General features: G+C 43.1%; 1 protein-coding gene across 2 annotated transcripts in view; it reads left to right on the plus strand.

Moving 5' to 3' along the window:
* ADCY8 (adenylate cyclase 8) overlaps positions 1–22,836 on the plus strand; it is a 216,352-nt gene that overhangs the window by 192,053 nt on the left and 1,463 nt on the right. For both annotated transcript variants that reach the window (XM_045560407.1, XM_045560408.1), the window contains 4 exons: positions 1,404–1,562; positions 9,874–10,020; positions 19,364–19,456; positions 20,809–20,923. In XM_045560407.1, coding sequence (XP_045416363.1) covers positions 1,404–1,562; positions 9,874–10,020; positions 19,364–19,456; positions 20,809–20,923 — 514 coding nt within the window. The remainder of the gene's footprint in view (positions 1–1,403; positions 1,563–9,873; positions 10,021–19,363; positions 19,457–20,808; positions 20,924–22,836) is intronic.

Below are 22,836 nucleotides of genomic sequence, written 5' to 3' on the forward strand. Positions count from 1 at the left end.
GTTATAAGTTTGGTGAGATTCAGGTTCAATTTTTTCTGCAAAAAATATTTAATTGGTTGGTTTCGTGAAAAATTTAGGTCATTAAATAACCACAAAATAAAAGTAGTTTCTTTTTCCCTTCCCAAAAATTCCAATTTAAATGAAACCAATATAATTATTCATTTGCTTTATCTTATGATTCACATATAATAGTGAAAGAGTCATAATACAAACATTCCCACCTACAATGTGATTGTTGTAAACAGTTTTAACATCCTTTTTGAGCTCTTTTTATGCTTATGGTATTTCCCTCTAGGAATGTGTCATTAAATTATTGTGTAAAAAGACATTTGGTATAGTTCTTCTCTGTGTAGGTTCATTTGTTAAGAGCTCAGACTCTGGGGTCCAATCCTGGAATTAAGTTCAAATCCTGTCTTCACCACTAACTCGTGTGTGATCTTGGTCAAGTTACTTAACCATGTTTGCTTTCATTTTCTCATCTATAAAATACAGATTCATAATAATACCTTCCTATTAGGGCTGTTGTGTGGATTAAAGGACTTAATATATGTATACTGCTTAGAACAGTGTCTGGCACATAATAAGTATCACCTAAGTGTTAGCTAGTTTTATTTTTATAACTTACTTGTTGAGCCAAAAATACTGATTAAACATCTGCCCTTTCCCAGATGTGGAAATTGTATTAGTAGGCTCAGGCTGCCATACACAACAAAATACCATAGACTGGGTGGCTTAAACAACAGAAATCTATTTTCTCACAGTTCTAGAGGCTGAAAAGTCCAAGATCAAGGTCCAGTAGGATTTAGTTTCAGATGAGGGCGCTATTCCCGCTTTTCATACATCTTCCTCCTTGCTGTGGCCCCACATGGCCTGTTCTTGGTGCGTGCACGTGGAGAGAGAACGAGTAAACTCTCTCATGTCTCTTCTTATAAGGACAGTAATCTCAGCACGAGGGGCCCTCATGAGCTCATCTACCCCTAATTACCTCCCAAAGGTCTCATCTCCAAAAACCATCACATCAGAGGTTAAAGATTCAACATATAAACGGAGGGAGACATCAGGTTCATAGCAGTAAGGATGTAATGTTGAACAGGGGAAGGACCCTGACCACATAACACTGACAGTACAGCAGGGGACACAGGCATCATCAGATAATCATACAAATGAGTATAAAATCACAGGTACAGTAATGCTAGGAAGGGCAGGTACTGCATCCCCATGAGATTTAATCATCCTCTGATCACTTGGCTTCAGACAAAACGTCTCCCAAAATATCCAGATCACGCTATATTTCATTTGTGGAGAGTTCCAAAGAAGACTTCCCCACCTTCCAAGCATGTGTGCCTGAAGCCCATACCCTGGAAGTTAACCTGTTTTTTCTCTTTCTCTGCCATGAACTGCAGCTGGAGTACACAGCCCGCCTGGACTTCCTCTGGCGAGTACAGGCCAAAGAGGAGATCAACGAGATGAAGGAGCTGAGGGAACACAATGAAAACATGCTCCGGAATATCCTACCCAGTCATGTGGCCCGTCATTTCCTGGAGAAAGACCGAGACAATGAGGTGAGCCAGGCTGGTCTAGCCAGCAGGAAGGGATGGGGGTGGGCTGTGTACCATTGTTCACATCGATCCCATACTCCAGGAGAATGCCACTGTCCTCACATGAGTGCATGAGCATGGGGACCGTGCCCACCACGTGGTGCCAGGCAGCCCAAACTGTCCAGCGCTGTGAAATTCACACACAACTTCCCCGGCCTCCCTGTATAGTTACCTCATCTATAAAATGGATATAATAAGGTCTCCATTGTGAAACCAAACTGGAATTTTAAAGTTTCATATGTGTATGGATGTACTTAAAAAGGTGTATATACGTCCAGTAATTCCACTTCTGGGTATGTACCCAAAAGTTTTGAAAGAAGGATCTCAAAGAGATATTTGTAGATCTAGCAGCATTATTTACAATAGCCAAAAGGTAGAAGCAACCCAAGTGTCCATTGATAAATAGATAAGCAAAATGTGATATATGCATACAGTGGACTATTATTCAGCTTTAAAAAGAACAAGAATTCTTACATATGCTACAACATGGATGAACCTCAAACACAGTATGCTAAGTGAAATAAGCCAGTCACAAAAATACAAATACTGTATGACTCCATTTATATGAAGTCCCTAGAGTAGTCAATTTCATAGAGACAGAAAGTAGAATGGTGGGTTGCCAGGGTCTGAGGGGAGAGGAGAATGGGGAGTTATTTTTTCACAGGTACAGAATTGTCAGTGTTGCAAGATGAATAGAGTTCTAGAGATGGATGGTGGAGACAGTTGCACAACAATGTGAATGAATGTACTTAATACCACTGAACTACACACTTAAAATGATTAAGATGGTAAATTGTATGATATATATATTTATCAAAATTAAAAATAATAAAACCATATGTATATATGTATATGTATGTGTGTATATGTTCATATATGTATGTCTAGCTATATGTATATATTCACTATATCTTCTTACCATATTGCCTAGTATGTAACAGGTACTCGAAAATGCTCTTTTTACTTAAAACTGTCTTTTCTTATTATATAATATTATGCCTAAAGGGTCACTCAGTGAAGGAAATCCAGGAGTCTGAAATCAAGGTGTTGGGAGGCTCATGCCCCCTCTGGAGGGCCTAGGGGAGAATCCCTTCTTGCCTCTCGCAGCTTCTGGTGGCCCCAGGTGTTCCTTGGCTGTGTCCACATTACTCTAATCTCTAGTCTCATGACTCTACAGGGCCCTTCTTTAAAGAACATGTGTCTTCTCTTCTTCTTCTAAGGGCATGAGTCAGATTTAGGGCCCATCCTAATCCAGTATGACTTCATTTTAACTTAATTACATCCACAAACACTCTTTCTCCAAATAAGGTCATTCTGATGTTCCAGACGGACATGAATGTTGGGGGGGGGGCACTACAAGGATGAAGGGTATTGTGGTGATGATGTGGAGGGAAAGCCTGGCCAGGGCCTGGTGGTCAGGCCTTATGGGCCATGGTCAGGTTGGGGCACACTTTTACATGAAAGGGGAGCCTTTGGAAAGTTTTAAGCATAACCACTGATCAGCCGCTGATAGAGAAAATATAGAAGGACCACAAGAAAGACCAGGTAGGAGATCCTGAAATAACCCCCATAAGACCCTGGTGAGGAGGCCCAGGACAGGGGCAGTACAAATGGAGAGAAGGAAATGGTTCCAGATACCTTTAGGAGGACAGGACAATGAAGCAGATGCAGGAGGTGTGAAAAGAAAAAAAATCAAACAATTTGGCTCACCCTCTAACCTCCAAAGGAAAGTAACTCAAGAGGGAACTGAAGGGGAATTATCATGGGAGAGGGCTTGGCTTTACTCTGCAAGACTCCTGAGGAAAGACCTAGGACCATGGACAGGCCCACAGGGGAATCTCTGGGCTTTGTGTCAGGAGGAGCCTTACAAGGATAGAACCACCACACCATCTCATCCCCATAAGACTATAAGATCCATAAGGCAGGGACCACATTGGCCTTGGTCACTGCTGGTCCTGGGGGCATGGTGTGCGGGCCTGTGACTCCTGCTCATGAAGGGTTTGTGGATGGACTGGAGCAGTGAGACTCCTTGCTGAAGCATTCAAGTGGAGAGGGCTGAGCCCTCATGAAAGATGCTACAAGGGCAATATGTATTTTCCGGGAAATGAGGCTAAGACATCCCTGCCAATACTAGATTTTCAAACTGAGCTAAACAAGAGGTGAAAAACCCTTAGAACAAATATTACAAACTGGAAGACCTGAGACAAATCTAACCAGTGAGTCAGCTGGCTAGGACGTTAGTTGGTGTGTTTGCTTTTAATTTGTGAATGTGATACCTTTAGGCATAGAACGGGCTCTCTAAGTTACCCACCTAAACTCTGCAGCTTATGTAACCTGCAGGGCCCCTAGAGACATTTTGGTTCGCGATCCTTGCCTTAGGATTCTAGAGGGTATAACTGGGAGAAAGCTATGGGCTCCATTTTCCATCCAAGCCATGGAAGAAAGACCAGTGGAAGAAAGGCTGAGGGAATGAGAGATCAGATACTTGAGTAATCAGCTCTTGATATGCTCAGGCCATGCAGATCGAAACACCACCCCACCCTCCTCAACAGATCTGGTCTCTGCTTCCAAGATCACGCTTTGGGTGCTGTGTCCTCATATGGTGGAAGAGTGGGAAAGAAGGAATTTACTCCTTCAAACCCTTTTATAAGGGCCCTCATCCCATCCATGAGAGCTCCACCCTCACTACTTAATCACTTCCTAAAGGTCTCACCTCTTAATACTCTCACACTGGCAATTAAGTTTCAACATATGAATTCTGAGGGAGACATTCAGACCATAGCAGGCATCATGGAGGTGACATTTGAGCAGAGACCTGAATGATATGAAAGGATACTAATGAGATCAACAGGTCTCAGACTTTGTTTCTCCCCTATAGAAACGTGGCTTAACTTGGTATAAGAAACACAGGGCTTGGAATCCAAAAAGGCTGAGCATGTTAAGGACCAGACTATAGTTCTCTGGGCAAAGAGGAGACCAAAGTCTTCATATTGGCATATGGGCATGAGAGAAGGGGAACATGCGTATGCTCAAAATTCACTACAAAGTCCAAACCTGTACCTCCAACCCACCAGAGCAAGATGACAATAAAACAGTAGTAATAGCTTTTCTATATTCATCATTCCCTGCCTAGTTTACGAAGTGTTTTTTTATCTTCTTTAAGCCTGAAATATCGAGAAACAGATGGCACACTCTAAGTGGTTGTTGGGAGTGAGTTGAATGAGGGGGCTATCTCTAAAGGTGTGGGTAGCTTGGGGTGGTGCTCTCCCATGTGCCCCCCCAAATCCCTCCACCCTCTCATCTCTGCTCTGCTAGAGGGATGCAGGTGATAGGGCCAACTTGCATGGGCCACATCAATGCCCTCTGGCACCTAGTTGAGGGTCACCAATGGGGCATGCTGGGTAGAAGATGCAGGGAGGAGGACAGTGAGGACAGTGAGGTCAAGAGAGTTATTCCCTGGGGATCACCCAAGGCTAGCTATTTGCGTCCACAGAAATTAACAGCTCCTTTCATATTGTTACTGCTGCTGTTATTATTATTAACAATAGCACAGGCTCTGTTGTCAGACTATCTGGATATAAATTGCAGCTCTACCTCATAACAACTGTGGGACTTCAGTAACGTACTTAACCTTTACATGCCTCTGTTTCCCCATAGGTAAAATGAGATCTTAATTGTATCTGCCTCATGGGGTTGTTGTGAGCGTTAAATGAGATGATGCATGTGCAGTGTTTTGCATTATGCTCGGCACATCATAAGTGCTCAATGCAAGCAGCTGATATTATCATTATTTTAATATTTAAGCAATTGGAACATTCCAAATGTTGGCAAGGCTAAGAAATAAAACTAAGGAAAAGCATGTGGGAAGAACTAGGATTCATTAGAACACTCAAGGAGGCAACTCTTAAGAAACCCCTGGTGACTGGCCATTTTATACCATGGAGGCATTTCTAGCACAGACCATAAACCAATATTCAGGGGACTTGGACTTGTAATTAGGAAATGGATTTCAGAGGACAGAATTTTCTCTTTTTTCTCTATTTTTAAGCAAAAATATTGAAATACAGTTATTATAGACTGAATTGTTCCATGCCAAAATATATATGCTAAAGTCCTAACCCCAAGGACCTCAGAATGTGACTGTGTTTGGAGACAGGGTCTTCAAAGAGGTAATTAAGTTAAAATGAGTTCATTACGGTGGGCTCTAATCCAATATGACTGGCATTCCTATAAAAAGAGGCGATTAGAACATAAGAGAAGACCACATGAAGCCACAGAGGAAGACGGCCACCTGCAAGCCAAGGAGAGCGGCCTCAGAAGACACTGATCCCAATGGCACCTTGTTCTCAGACTTTCAGCCTCCAGCGTTGGCGAGAAAATTGATTTCTGTTGTTTTAAGCCACTGAGTCTATGGTACTTTCTTAAGACAACCCTAGAAGATTAATATTACAGGTAATAGAATGAACAGAGACTTTTCCCAAAAATCATAGCCCTGTGGAGGACACAATTCTGTAAGTTCACTTACACAGGTTCTCTGACTCATCCAGCAGAGAGTCGGGGTCCTTTGTGGCATTGTTTTGTTGTTCAAGGCCAAGGTGAGCAGGGCCCCACTTTTTAAAGTAATTTACCACCTTAGACAGCAATCTGCACTCCTTCCACCCGACCTGGCCCAAGCCAGTCACCAGCTGCCTGTGCTCTTAAGAGGACTAAAGATGGCATCAGTTCAGATTCATTCACATTTAAAGCTCAAGACCAATTGATCATGAATCAGTGACACCATCTTTCTCAGACCTGGGACATGACAGGTGGAGGAGGCACACTCAGGTGTGTAGAGTAAGGAAGGCCCTGGAAGCCCCCTTATCCCCATCTCTTTCACTGCTAGCTGTATGATCCAAAACAACAGATTCACTTCTCTCTGTCTCATCTTCCATATACGTAAAGTGAGGACAATAATCTTGCTACTTTACAGGATTATTGCAAAGATTAAATCACTGAATTCATATGAAAGTGATTTGTAAGCTTTAATGTCGCCTTCAAAGGCCAGGGAGTTGTTAATTCAACAAACAGTTTTGAGTATTTACCTTGGACCAGAATCTGTATAGGTTGTGCATTATATTGTAGCCATCCAAAAAATACCAACTGCATGATTTGAATGCACTAAGAGGAATGGCATATGGTCTTTGTCCACACTTAAAGGAAGAAATGGACATTAGTAATGCAAGGGGCAAGGGCTAGGCTATAGAGCTGCTCAGGGTACTGCTAGAGCACCAGGCTCAGACTCCTGGCCCCAGCTGTGCATTGGGAAGGTTATGGAAGACATGGTCTACGGTCTCTAAGTGCTTAGTGAAGGCAGAAAACAAAAGTTAGTCTAATAAAGGAGGCTAACTGCAGGGAAGGAAGAACATTTCCCACCAAGGGACAGACAGTAGGAATAAAAGCATTTAAGTGTGAAATAGAACAGTTTGTATCTTTACTTGGCTTCTTCCAGAAGCAAACCTTGAGACAAGAATTTGAGTGTAAGTAACTTACTTGGCAGTGGCCCCAGGAAACATGGGTAGGTAGGAGAGTGAGGAAGAAGGCAACCAACAACTGATGCATTATTAGACTAGTTACCTCTGTGGGCAACCAGAGCTTAATCCCTTAATCCCTGGGAGATTTGGGAAACTGGTATAAAAGCACACTTCAAAGTTATCTGGCCAAAGGGATGAAGATATTACACAGACATGTAATATCTGATTTAATTATCACAATTATTATCTGAGATAAATGCTATTGTTACCTATTTGGTGTATAGTACCTGGGTACTATACACCAATTCCTGATAGTAATTGGTTAAGTGATGCTCCTGAGGGGCATTAATTTTCAGGAGCTTTCAGCCTGCTGCTCACATGGGCAGATTGCCTTTTAGTGGACAGAGAAAAACCCCAAGCAAAGAAATGCACGTGCTGAGCCCTGAACCTTAGGTGGGAGAATCCAGGCAGGGCACCTATAGCATCTACTGAAGCGTGTACACAGAAGTGCAAATGGTTCTGTGTTCTGGAGCTCAAGGCCCAACGTGGGGTATTGCAGGCAATGAGACTGAAGAGATAGGTGGAGGCTGAGAGGTCCAAGATCAAGGCACTGCCAGACTCAGTGTCTGGTGAGAACCCACTTTCTGGTTCTCAGATGGCCACCTTCTTCTCTTTACGTCATGATGCAATGTTTGAGCTTTATCCTGAGGGCAATGGTGAACCACTGGAGGGTTTTAAGAATGGGAGAGGCATGGTCAATATTGTATCTTTAAAAAGTCACTCTAACTTCCATGTGGAGCATTTGCATGGGAAGAGACCGGAGTCAGGAAACCCAGTAGGAGGCTCTCATATTAGTGGTTGAGGAGGAAAATAGGAAAAGCCTGATAAACCCAGCAGAACTTGATAATTTATTAAATGTGGATATAACGGAAAAGAAAGGGCCAGGATGACTCTGAATGTCTCACTTTGATGATTTGGCAATTCCAGTGCCACCAACTGAGTTAGAGAATGAAGGAGCAGGCCAGGTGTAGTCAGAGAGAATATGCATTGGATTTATAGCACTTGGAATATGAGGAGTGTGAGGATGACCCAGCATGAGACATGGAAGTTTGAAGTCCAAGAATAAAAACTTGAACCCAACAAAATGAAAAGTCAAGAAATGGATAGAGACAGAGTCTCACTGATACAGTTTGAGTGCTTGGATCCAGCTAGTGCATCTGCCTCTGGTCTTTTTTAATAACATGAGCCAATAAATTCCTATTTTCCAAAATCAAAAAAATTTATGAAAACTGACCTGGAGATAGGAATTTAGGAACTCTCAGCACATGAGTGTTGGGAAGGCTGGAAGTGAATGAGATAGACTAGGTAAATGTGTAAAATTGAACCATTCAGTGGGTCAAGGACAGAACCATAGCAATCACCAACATTTAAGGTGCAAGATAAGCATGCACACAAAAAAGGCATTCTTGAAGGGGCCAGGCATAAGAAAAACAAAGGATGTCACTAAAGCATAGACAGTCAGAGAATCAAGATCTTGGGAGTGTTCAGTAAATACACCAATTGGCAGAGGTGTCTAGGAAGATATGAACAGACATGTGCGCATTGATTTCTCCGCTTTGACTGGCAGGCTGGCCTATTCTCAACTCACGACATTCCAGCCTGCGATGTGAGTGGGCATTAAGAGCGTAGGAACAGGCAGTGGAGAAAACTAGTTTGAGAAATTGGGAAGCAAGGATGAAGAGAGACTGACTGGTGGGTGGTCACAGTACCCGCAGGATCCAGGTCAGGTTGTTCTTTTTCTTACGAGAGACACTTGGAGGATGGGGAGGGGCAGGGAGAGGAGGATGGGAGAAAGAAATAAGGAAGAAAAGAATGAGGGGGAAAGTTGCTGAGGAAGGTATAAGGAGGTCAAGAGCTCAGGTAGAAGCACTGAATTTCAGAAGGAAAAACACATCCTCTGGAGTTGAAGCAAAAGAGATAAAAATGGATATGAACATAGACAAGTGTATGAGGATGGGAGCAGAGAAGTCGGTCACCATCAAGACCCACAGTCCTCTCAGTGAAGTAGGAGACAGCATCATCCACTGAGAGGAACAGAGTGGAGGGCTAAGCTAGGGAGAGTGGTGAAGGTTTGCACCAGGGCAACTGAGGGCAACAGAAAAGGAAGCTGACCAAGAACAAAGGGAAGGGAAGGGCAGTCAGGACTCAGGGCTCCGCAGAGGCTGAAGACCAGGAATTTTCAATGGTCTCAATCCTTACAGTGATGATGCTGTGGTTATGGTGCAATGGATTGAATGCTTATGTCCCTCCAAAATGCATATGTTGAAATCCTTACCCTAAGGTGATGGTATTAGGAGGCCAGGACTTCGGGGAGTGATTAGATCATGAGAGTGAGAGCCCTCATGCAAGGTGCCTTTATGTAGGAGAGCTGCCTTGCTGCTTCCACCATGTGGAGACATAGCTAGTTCCACCACCTAGGAACCAAAAAGAGGGTACTCACTAGGCACTGAATCTGCAGGTGCCTGGATCCTGGACTCCCCAGCCTCCAGAACTGTGAGAAATAAATTTCTGTTGTTTATAAGCCACCCAGTCTAAAGTACTTTGTTATAGCAGCCTGAACAGACTGAGACATATAGTGTTGATGTCCCATTTTCTGTCTCTGTAGGTGCCTGTGCATGTGTGCACATGTATGTGCAGGTAGCATCACTGCAGAAACTGACCTCTGATGATTGTTTCTGGCTCCTTCTCTGTGTCTCTCTGTCCAGGAGCTGTATTCTCAATCCTACGACGCTGTTGGGGTGATGTTTGCCTCCATCCCAGGATTTGCAGACTTTTACTCTCAGACTGAAATGAATAACCAGGGAGTGGAATGCCTGCGCCTGCTAAATGAGATCATTGCTGACTTCGATGAGGTAAATCTAAGCCTCAGAAGTTTACAGTCACAAATGGACATCATTGCTGTCATAGCGTCGTGTTATTCATTATAGGAATGACCATTTTTTTGCACTTACAAAATTCCAGCCCTCGTTATAAACATAGACATGGAATATCTGATTTAATTATCACAATTGTCACCTGAGATAAATGCCATTGTTACCTATTTGGAGCATCAGGAACGGAAACCTTGGGGGGCTAGGTTACTTCACCCACTGTCCCACAAGTAGTAAATGGCAAGACGAGGACTTGGTCAGAGGCCTCTATGAGGCCAATGCTACTCAGGCACTAGCATCTAGCATCACAGAGACATTGATGAGGGCATTCTCCATCTTCGCAAAGTGTCAAAGATAAACCATCAATTAGCATTTGGACAGAGAACTAAACACAAAAATAAACATATTCCAGGTGGCAGTTTCCTCTTCCAGGCTCCACAAGTCTGAAAAACATATTATACAGGGAAAAAATACTCATGCTGCGCTTCAGTTCCATTAATAAACTCGACAGGATGGGCTTTCTCCTCCCCCGTCCCCCATCTTGAAGGACACCAGTGTCCACCTAACTGCTGAAGCCTAAGATGGTGAGCAAGTGACTCATGAAGGAAATGGCAGGGAAGAAGCCAAGCAAAGACGTGGGTTCCACTGAAGTCTAGCCCCCGCCTGATCCTACAAGGAGCTCAGGATTATAAATAGCACACCTGCTTCACACTGGGGCAGAGGGCCAGGCTTTCAGACACCTGTACTGGTCAGTTATTATTTGTTGTGGGCTTCTCTGGTGGAGGAACACAACCCCTCAGGCATTTCCAGCAAGAGTGCTCCCCATGGCCCAGGGCGATTCTCTAAACAGGGTGCAGCAGTATGTTGTCAACAGCCAACACCCACAGCATGCTGGAGGAGGACCCCATGAAGGGGTGGGGGCAGGGCACCAACAGCATCTACTGCATTACCCTAAACAGCATCTCCCTCTGGCCACACATTCCACCCAGCTACTAAGTTCTGTGAATTCCTCCCTTTTTATAACTGTATGTATTTATAGTATACAACGTGATGTTTTGATGTATTTATATACTGTGGAATGATTACATCAAGCTAATTAACATAGCCATCACCCCACATCCTTATCATTATTTTGTGATGAAAACATTTAAAATCTACTCTCTCAGCAATTTTCAAGGATACAATACGTTGTCATTAGCTGCAGTCACCAAGCTGTGCAATAGATCTCCAGAGCAGTATTCTTCCCATCTAACTGAAACCCTGTACCCTGTAAGCAACATCTTCCTATTCCCATCCCACCTACAGACTGTGGTAACCACCATTCTTCTATCATTTCAGAGTTCAACTTTATTAGATTCCACATATAAGTGAGATCATGCAGTATTTGTCTTTCTGTGCCTGGCGTGTTTCACTTAGCATAATTTCCTCCAGATCCATCCATGTTGTCACAAATGACCAGATTTCCTTCCTCTTTACGGCTGAATAGTATTCCACCGTGTGTGTGTATATATACCACGTTTTCTTTACCCATTCATCTGTCGATGGACACCTAGGTTCATTCTATACCTGGGCCATTGTAAATACGCTGTGATGAACATGGGAGTGCAGACACCTCGTCGACCTTCTTTATCGTTCTCAGAACTCTCCTTTTTCACCATCAATCCTGCTTTTGCCTTGCTCCTATCTGCTCTCCCTGCCTGCATCTCACCATCGGAAACCACCAAAGGCAGGAGTATTTTGTCCCATCCTTTTGAAGCCTAATCCCTCCAGTGGCTCCCCTTTGCCAGGTCCCTAGCAGGTCACCTGAGGCCTTGCACTCACTGTGCCTGTTTCCTCTCCAGCCTTTGCTCTCACTGCACGCCGCCTGGCCCCTCCTGTCCAGCACCACCTAACTACTTACAAGCCAGCGAGCCCACCTGGCCATGTCACACACCTAGAGACCATGCCAGCCTTGACCCTACCCCATCCTCTCTCCCTGGACTCCACGGCCAGCTGAAACCTAACATTCATTTCTCAGTCATTTCAAACATCACTTCTACTTTCAAAGCCTTTTCTAACCCTCTTCTCTACCCAGGTAAATGCTGCTTTTTCAATGAAAAATGTATGCTCTGAAAAAACCTTCCATCACAGAGCCTGACACCCTTCAGTACAATCCTGTCTGCAGATCTGCCTCCTCTACTACCCATTAGTTCTAGAGCAGAAACCCATCTTACTAATCTCTATAGGTTTTCACAAAGTGTTGCCAGAAATGCGAAGTTTTTCCAATATATATTATTTCATTGTTATTTATCCCTCATGCCAAACCTGTGGGGTAGGAATTATTGGCCTTCATTTTATAAACAAGCAAAGCTGAGACTTAGAGACACCAAGAATGTCCAGGGTCACATACCACTAAGTGACAAAGCCAAAATTTGAACCCAGGTCTACCATACTGTTTTGTTGTTTAATCATTGTGTTGCACTGTTTCTCGCTGGGAATTTCATGGTGTTGATTTTTAAGTCATAAGCTCAACAACGGTCATTGTAGTTGTCCTGGGGACAGACATGGGGGTCAAGACAAATAAGACACAATCACTTCCTGCATCCCATGGCTTCACCATGCAGTGGGAGGCAGAGTGACTGCGAGCTGCTTTTACACAGGAGTCACTAGTAAGTGTACTAGTACCAACGGCCTTGCAAGGTGGGGAAGGGAGAGAGATTCCATGGTGATAGCACCTTTAATCCTCCATGCTGGGCCATAGGGTTATGAAGATAAAGACCACACTCCTTTGTATTCTGTTAAGTCTCCAGGGCCTAGCACTATGTCTAGCACATAAGAGATGCACATAACAGATGCTTGCTAAGTATTTGCTAAAGGAATTAATTAATTGATTGATTGATGAGGGGAAACCAACTGACAGATAGTTAAGTGAAGACAGGCTAGTGCAATCCAAAATATACTTTTAAATAAAAAATTAAAAATAGCTTTATTAAAAATGACTGAAGGTTGAGACATCAGGCTTTGCCATATTTTAAACTCTATAGCAACCCATCTTTCAAAAGTGCTCACTAGTGTGTTTTCAAATTGTAATAAATAAAGTAAATTGGAACTAAATTTGCATCTCTATGCACCAATTGTAGACACTGTGGAGTCTTCCAAAAGCAAAGGAGGAGGGCAGTGCCCCTAGTGATAGAGATGAGTGTTTGCAGAGCGGGGCTGGGCCAAGAGGCTGTGTTTTGAACATGGGCTTTAGACCAGGAGGAAGAGGACTACTAAAAGGAGGGGAAGAAAGAGACAGGAAGTAAGAGAGGAGAGAGAAGAGAGGCAGAGATGAGAAGAAGGAGGAAGAAAAGAGGAGGAAAGGGAAGGAAGTGGAAGAGAATGGGCAGAGAAGGAAGAAGAGAATATAGTCACCAGGAAAAACAAAAACATTCCCTAAATTGCCAACCCAAAGCACTCTCTGCTTTGCCCATGTGGGTCCTTGGGGCACCCAGACAAGCCTCTAGATTCTGCCTGGCTGAGCTCCAGCCAGACGCCTGCTGTTCACTTTAATAATGATGCTCCTCTTCTGGCTAATATAATTACCACAGGAACCTGAGATCATGCAAAATTCTTTCTTGGCTCAGACGAAGGCTGAACTTTGCACACAACACACTCTCCAAGACTGTGTTTGCAATAACCATGTGCAGGACTCCTGAGCCCATAGCCTCTGCCTCAGCAAAGGGCTAAAGAGTCCCCAAACATCTCATTTCTCCATTTGTACTGGAGAATTAATGAAGGGGCTGATTGGGGACCGCACTAAGCCCCTAGACATTCTTAGCTATAGAGTAGATAAATCTGCTACATGGATATTAAATAAAATAATGAAACTTCTTGCTGCCTCCAAATTGACTTCTGAGGTGCAGGCAGTTTTGCCTGGGCCTAAAGTTGGCCCTTGGCAAAGTACTGAAGAGTAGAGTAAAAGGAAGAGCGACCCCCACCCCTACCCCAGGACCACACCATATCAGCCCACAGCCAACAGAAAGCTGGGGGAATGCAGTTATATGGAGGCAGAGGGAAGGTGGTGGGCAACTGAAGGCATTCAAGACTTTGAACTGAAATTTTAACAACTGAAGGACTGCCACCAGACCTGTTTGTAGGGCAAATGGCAGACATGATCCAAGACTGAAGACTTGAGTACCCTGAGCATAATTTGAAGAATCACAGTGAGGGCAAAACAGTAGGTTCACTTTAGCTCAAGAAACAAAAATAATGAACAAAGGCTGTCTCTGCTGTGAATCAGTCTACACACACACACACACACACACACACACACACACACACACACATCTCAGAGCAAATCACAAAAGCACCTGCCTGTGTTTTCCATGTTCAAAGCAGAGTTTCTCTCAAGCAGGAATTTTCTAAGCTTTGTTGGTTCCTGATTAATTTTGAGAGGATGCCTATAATAAGAGAGTCTATAGAAACCCACCTGTCTGCTCTCTCTGCCCATCTGTCTGTCCACCTGAGGATGACATGAGACCTAAGTCTAATATTATACAATCTTAAAGGGAGGAAAAGTGTTGGAGAACAAGAAATTACATCTATGTACCTACCAACAGTGGGAAATTAGAGGCCAGAATTTAGACTTGGGAGCCAGAGAGGTTTGAGTTTGAGCCTAGTTTTTCCACTCAGGGCTGGCTTCATGGGCATGTACCTGTGCAGTCACACAAGGGACCCACACTTGGCTTAATGTTCTGCTGTTGCACTCATGTAAGTCTTAATTTTTGAACATGGTGTTCCACATTTTCATTTTGCATTGGGTCCTGCAAATTATGTAGCTGGTCCTATCTCCTTTCTCACTGTGGGACCTCAGGACAGGTTAATTTACCACATACAGGCCCTGCTCATTCATCTGCAAAGTGGAGCTGAGAATGCTAGACTCAAGGAGCCACTTAGAGGAACAAATGATCAATGGAGGCAGAGCCCCTTGTTCCGTGCCCCCCCGTATGTGAACCTCACCTCTTCTGATCTACTTTTTAATCTGTTTTAAACTATAAATTTATGCTTTATATGTTTTTTACATTTTTTTAAAATTATTATCAGTGCATAATGGTTGTGTATCTGTGACCTATGGGAACTTAATTTTTTTAAAATAATTATTAAATGCATTTGAGATAGTCTTGTTTTGGTTTAAATCTGCTTGGTATTCTATGACCTTCTTCTGCCTGGGTATTGATATCTCTCTCTAGGTTTGGAAAGTTCTCTGTTATTATATCTTTGAATAAACTTTCTACTGCAATCCATCTCTCTCTCTCTCTCTCTCTTTCTCTCTCTCTCTCTCCCTCTCTCTACCTCCTCTTTAAGGGCAATAACTCTTAGATTTGCCCTTTGAGGCTATTTTCTAGATCTTGTAGGCATGCTTTATTCTTTTTTTCTTTCTCTTTCTTCTCTTCTGATTGTGTGTTTTTATATAACCTGTCTTCAAGCTCACTAATTCTTCTGCTTGATCAATTCCGCTGTTGAGAGACTCTGATGCACTTTTCAGTTTGTCAATTGAGTTTTTCAGCTCTAGAGTTTCTGCTTGATTTTTTTAATTATTATTTCAATCTCTTTGTTAAAGTTCCCAGATAGGCTTCTGACCTTCTCTGTGTTGTCTTAACGTTCATTTTGCTTCTTCAGAACAGCTATTTTGAATTCTCTCTCTGAAAGATCACATACCTGCATCATTCCAGGATTGATCGCCCATGCCTTATTTAGTTTCTTTAGTGAGTTCATGTTTTCCTGGATGTTCTTGATGTTTATGTTTGTTAATCAATGTCTGGGCACTGAAGAGTTAGTTATTTATTCTGATCTTCACAGTCTGGGCTCGACCCATCCTTCTTGAGAAGGCTTTCCAGGTATTCAAAGGAAATTGAGTATTATGATTGGTCTTTGATCATTGCAGCTATATCAGCAGTCCAGTAACACTGAGACTCTTGCAGACTTCTTGTGGTACTGTGTAGGTGGACTGATTCTTGGTTCTTATGAAGGTGATTTCTTGCATGGATAGTTGTTTAGTTTGGTGTTTCACAGGAGGGATGATTACTGGAGTATTCTATCCAGCCATCTTGCTATGCCTCCCCAGAAGTGTATATGTTTTAAATATTAATATATCAGCTACTTTGGGATTTTTAATCTAACAGTTACCTACAAGGGCATTGAAGGTATATAATTATCCATTTCCTCACTCTAAATCCTCAAGCAAGTTATTTGATCCCTCTATGTGCCTCAGTTTCTTTGTCTACAAATTGAGATAAAGTAGGGTCATTGTAAATAAAATGCAAAGATTACAAAGCACTTAAGACCATACTTGGTGCTATGGACTAAATAATGTCCCCTCCCCAAAATTCATATGCTGAAGTCCTAACCACAAATATGACTGTTTTTCAAAATAGGGCCCAAGGGGATAATTGAGGTTAAATGAGATTATAAGGGTGGGGGCTCTGGTCTAATAGGATTACTGTCCTTATAAGAAGAGGCACCAGAGAGCTTTCTCTCCTCACCCCACCCTCACCCACTCACAGGAAAGACCATGTGAGAACACAGAGAGAAGAAGGCTGTCTGCAAGCCTGGAGGAGAGCCCTCACCAGAAAACAAATTGCCCATCACCTTGATTTGGACTTACCAGCCTCCAGAACTATGAGAAATTAATTTCTGTTGTTTTGTTTAAGTTGTTTTTGTTATGGCTGCTTCAGCAGACTAATACACTTGACACATAATAATGATCATTAAATGTTCGTTTTATTATTATGTGTGTTAGTTAGTTCCTAGGGTTGCTGTAACAAAGTACCATAAGCTTGGTATCTTAAAACAACAAGTATTTATGCTCTCACCATTCTGGATGCTAGAAGATTGAGACGAAGGTATCAGCAAAGCCATGCTCCCTCTGGATCCTTCCTTGCCTCTTCCAGCTTGTTGTGGTTGCTGGCGATCCTTAGCTGCATCTTTCCAATTTCTGCCTCCGTTGTCACATAGCCGTCTCCCTGTATCTGTCTCTCTTCTCTGCTTTTCATATAAGGACACCAGTCATATTGGATTTAGGGCTCACCTTAATCTACTGTGATCTCTTCTTAACAAATTACTCTGCAAAGAACTGATTCCCAAATAAGATCCTATTCTGAGGTTCCATGCAGACATGAATTTTTGAGAGATCCTATTCAACCGAGTATACTATGCACATCCTTATTAGAAGTGGACAGGGATAAAATGTAAGTTCATTTTAAAGTGAGAGTTGTACTCATGATCTTCTAAACTAATATGTTCCACTTTTCATGATTCTTCAATTCAGACTCTTCCATACTAGAAATTCACTGTGAGTATGAGGCCCATACAGCAATGGTTCACCCAGTCCTGCTCTACTGACAAGGAATGACACCAAAAGCCAGCATCAGGGAAGCTTCACTTTGTGGGCTGATGGAACCTATATCTACTGAGGGCCTGCTCTGTGCCTAAGGGCCCATGGGATGTAACAGTGAACTTGACGGGCAGATCCTCCAGAGTAGCTCAAAATGGCCCATTCCTTTCATCCCTACACCCTGTACATTTCCAACATAAACTTTATGTTTAAATTGAACTAGGGAATATTTTGTGTGAGTATTTATTTATTTATTTATTTATTTTTAGCAAGTGGGCTATTAGCTCCCTGATGGCTTGGACCTCATGTATCTTGTGTATCAGACATATAAGAACTCAACAAATAGTTACTGTATTCATTTTCTATTGCTGCTATAATAAATTACCCCAAATTTAGTGGCTTGAAACAACAGAAATTTATTATCTTACAATTTGGAGGTCAGAAGTGCAAATGGAGCTCACAGCGCTAAAATCAAGGTGTCAGCAGGACTATGTTCCCTCTGGAGGTCAAGGGCAGGGGTCCCCAACCTATGGTGAGTTGTATAATTATGTCATTATATATTACAATGTAATAATAATAGAAATAAAATGCACAATAAATGTAATGGCTTGAATCACCCCAAAACTATCCCCAATCCCCCAGTCCATGGAAAAATTGTCTTCCATGAAAACAGTCCATGGTGCCAAAAAGGTTAGGGATTGCTGCCTAGGGGGAAATCTGTGTCTTTGCCTTTTCTTGCTTCCAGAGGCCACCTGCATTCCTTGGCACATTGCCCTCCTCCTCCATCTGCAAAGCCAGCGATCACATCCCTCAGGCTTCTGCTTCCACCATAACATCTTCTCTAACTCTGCTGCCTCCCTCTTTCACTTATAAGGACCCTTGTGATTAGACTGAATACATCCAGATAACCCAGCAAATCTCCCCATCTCAAGATCCTTAACTTAATCACATCTGCAGAATCCCTTTTGCCATGTAAGGTAACGTATGATCAGGTTCCAGGAATTAAAGCATAGATATCTTTGGGGGTTGGGTGAGGGGACATTATTCTACCTACCACAGTTGCTAAATAAGAGATCAAACTTTCCCTTTCTTAGCATTAAAATCTCAATCACTGGTAAAGATGGGGGATATGTCCAGGATGAGACCCATTCTTTCATTTAGTCATTTATTCATTCATTCATCCCTACTGTCTTCTAGGCTCTGTCTAGGTGCTGAGTAGTAAACACAACAAGGAAAATTACCCGTCCCAGTAATCTTACATTCCAGTGCAGAAGATGACAATAAATAAGGAAAATCAGGGATAAGTTCTAAAAGGAGAAGATAAAACATGGAAGGAAAACAAGAATATATTTGTGGGGATGGAATGCTGTGTTCAGTTATAGATGAGGTGGTCAACAAAACTGCACTGAGAAGATGGAATTTGCAGAAAGACTGAAGGAGGTGAGAGAGTGAGCCATGCAGTTGTCTGAGGGAAGAGTAGTCCAACAAGGGAACAACACGTGCAAAGGGCCTGGGGCAGAGGCAGACCTGTCTTATTCTCAGGTCAGTGTGGCAAGAGGCAGAGGAGGTCAGTGTGGCTGCACCAGAATGAAGGGGATGATAGGAGAAAGGACAGGTCTTGGCAAGCCTTGCAGGTCACAATGAAGCCTGTCTTAGACCCTGAGCAAAACAGGAGCCACAGGAAGGCTTTGCACAGGGCAGGGACATGGTCTGACTTACATGTGAATGAACAGACCTACTCCTTAAAGAGTATCCAGTTACACACATCTCAGCTCCTGGCACTTAGCAGGTGCTCAATAAATACATGTGGACTGGCTAAATGTGTGATTCTCAGAGATAACAGCAGTTACCTTGAGGATGCTGAACCACCAGAGGCAGATCTCCACTGTGAGCCAGGGGCCTGTTTTCAGGAGCCCCGGCCTGCTGGAAGAATAAACACCAAGGCTAACACATTGCCTGGATCTGTTTCAGTTACTCGGCGAAGACCGCTTTCAAGACATTGAAAAGATTAAGACCATTGGCAGCACCTACATGGCTGTGTCAGGCCTGTCACCTGAAAAACAGGTAAAATACTCTGGACTCAGCCACAGCCTATGGCAGGGGTCTTGCTGTTGTCATGTCACTGAAGTTGGTACAGTTTCTGTCACCAAGAGGCTTGGGGGACAGGTAGGGAGAGAATCTGACAAACTGAATTATGCTGGTTATGTGATGAACATTTGCTCTCGAGGTAGGTAGAGTCTACTGGATGAAACAATGCTGCTTTATTGAGAAACATCTAGGCTTCCTTCTGAACCTCACTGTTAACTTGAACAAAAATCGGAGCCAAGAAATACTCTGATTACATTTTAGTTGTGGATATTACTAAACCCCTAATGCTAGCCCCTTTTTTCTTATTCTTATTTTTTTTCTTTCAAAAGTCATATGTAATAATAATAATAGTTCCTGCTTTTTGGAGAAGTGTTGAATGTGTGCCAGCCACTAGTGATGAAGAGACAATGTCCACCCTTCAGGGTTAGTGGATGAATTATCTAAGAGAGTGTCATGCTGCCCATGCAAAATCTTGCATCTAGTAAGTGACTGCCTGGAAGAAACCCACGCTGGTAATTTGGTGCATGTGCATGGCACTCCATAGCAGAGGTCAGAAAACTATGGCCCACAGACCAAATCTAGCCTACCACCTGTTTCTGTAAACAAAGCTTTATTTGAACACAGCCATGTCCATTCATTTACATTTTGACTATTGCTCCTTTCTAGCTAAAAGGGCAGTGTTGAGTAGTCACAAAAAAGACCATATGGTTCACAAAACCGAAAATATTGGTTATCCAGCCTTTTCTGAAACTGTTTGCCAACTTCTGCGCTATAGGAGCACAAAGGTCTCTCACATACGTAATCTCATTCAATCCCTGTGAGGTAGGAAGGGCAAATATGCTTATCCCCATCTTATAGATTTGGAAACTGAGGTTCAGAGAGGGCCAGAGGCTTGCTCTGCACTTGACTCAGGAGTTTTATGAGCAAATGTCTATATGAAACATCCCTTAACAGACACTGGGAGCATGTCAGAATAAATAGACACAATTCCTAAGTTGGAAAAACTACATATACAAACACAGAAGCACTCACACACACACACACACACACACACACACCAGTCAGCACACCCAGCAATACATGATGCATCAGCCTGACTAGACAAGTACAGGTGTGGAAGGAGGAACAGGATGCCCCACACATGCTACACCCTCGTAAGCAAATCTCATGTGATCCCACGTTTCTGAGATACTGATCACTTGAGTGCACAGGGGCTCACGCGCACGGTTATTTCCTTCTAAGGGACGTGGAGGGGTGGGATTGGGACACAAAGCCCCTGCTGCGGAAGCTTCGATGTTGAATGAATTCTCCTCTCACGTTTGCTCCAGCAATGTGAAGACAAATGGGAGCATTTGTGTGCCCTGGCCGACTTCTCCCTCGCCCTGGCCGAAAGCATCCAGGAGATCAACAAGCATTCGTTCAACAATTTTGAACTCCGGATTGGTGAGTAGCAGCTGCAAGTGCACCAAGTGGCCCGGTAGAGCCAGCTGGGCTTGCTCTGAGAGACCCTCCCACACCCTGGCCCTCAATCCAGGGAAGCTTTCTCCTGCAAAATCCCGTAGGCTTAGTGTGACCCTGCCAAGGGCACGGATGGGTCAGCTCAAGCCTTTCTGAGCTTCCTCTCACTCTTTCACTTGAAATGCTGGAAGCAAGGGTAGGACACTGGCCTTTGTGGATAAATGCAAAGCAGCCAATCTTTGCCAGATGCTAGACTGCGGTTAACCTCTCTTCCAATTTGCCCACCTATGCAAGATCATGCTTAGAGAGGTAGCTAAACTAATCAACCATTTAATTCCGACTTTGGTGTAGCTCAAGACTAGCAGTTAACGTATTGCTCTCAGCTTCTTCTGAATAATGCCTTTGAGCAAAAGCAGTTTTCTGCTCCCAAGACTGTCAGATACTACACTGAGCCCCTCCGTTGGGCTTAGAGACACCCTTGTGCAAAGCAACAACACAACAATAATCACTGTGATCGAATATTAATGCTTTATAATTTGCATAGTTTGAATTCCTTCCACATCTCTGCTAAGCCTGGATGAGCTCTTGAAGCACAGTCTGAAAGCCCCTGGTCTAGTCCACATTCTCACTTTGTAAATGAGTAAACCCAGGCCCAGAAAGGGGGAGTAGCTAGCTTACAATCACACAGCCCAATAGTCAATCCTGCAGCAGCTCTAGCACTTCCTGACTCTGAGACGATGGCATTCTGGCTGCCAGTGGGGTGCAGTTTAAAAAGACTCCTGCTGCCATCCTTGTATTATAGACATCCTCTGGCTGACATGCTATTTTACTATATTTCGTTCTCCCTTAGAAACTTTCAACAAAAACAGGTCAAGAAATACCAATACCCGACTTGCCAGATCTAAGGAAGGCCATGTATCTTTGTTCTTTGAAATAAAAAAAAATTATATTTCATGTTTTTAATCTATGGATGGGATGCTCAGGGCTTGTTCCCACACCTCCCATCAATCCTACGTGTCCTCTCTAAAATCATTGACCACACAATAGAACCAGGAATAAAACGAGAACCTGAACCCTGAACAAAGAGCAATTTCAAGTAAATTCTGAAGATGTTGCCCAAGTCGGGGCCAACCCTTGGCATGCTGTATTAAACTGCCGATATAGTGTTATTGGTCTCAGAGCTTAGAAAATTAATTTCCCAACTGGATCGAGCATCTCAATTTGTGTTTTGGGTCTGCTGTAATGAGCTGCATGACTCTGGGCAAGTCATTTAAACCCTCTGAGACTCAGTTTCCTCCTGTGTAACCGGGGGTTATATTATTACCTCCTCTGCCTACCTACCTCAGAGTACTAATAATATCAGAATCAAATGGGATAATGGTTCTAAAAGTGCTCTATAAATTTTAAAGAGCTAATCATCATTGATTCCCATGCATTCTACCGAGTCTGTTTTTCAAACTTCCAGTCAATTATGTCGTGTGTATATGTGTGTGTCTCTGTATGTCTGTGTGTGTCTTGCTCTTGCTTCTGCCTAGAATGATCTTACCCAGAGACTTTCATGGCTATTCCCACCACTTGCTTCAGATCTCTGTTCGAAACGGTCTTTGCTAATTTCCCTACTCCAGAATGCACCCCCTCCCATCTTTCTCTATCCCTTTACCCTGATTGGTTTTTTCTTTATACCCTTCGTCATTTGCTGATATTATATTGCATACTTTTCATTATTTTCTCTCTCTCCCCAGCAGAAGGTCCAGGGGTCTCTCTCTTTTCTTTCCCATCATATCCCCAATACCTAGCCCAGTACCTGTCTCACAGCAGGTGCCTAGTCAATGTTTATAGAATGGAAAAATTCTAAGTCTATTAGAAGGAGATATACACACCTGCTAGCATGTTTAGTG

The sequence above is a fragment of the Lemur catta genome, chromosome 9 (assembly GCF_020740605.2).
Source record: "Lemur catta isolate mLemCat1 chromosome 9, mLemCat1.pri, whole genome shotgun sequence".
Classification (NCBI taxonomy): Eukaryota; Metazoa; Chordata; class Mammalia; order Primates; family Lemuridae; genus Lemur; species Lemur catta.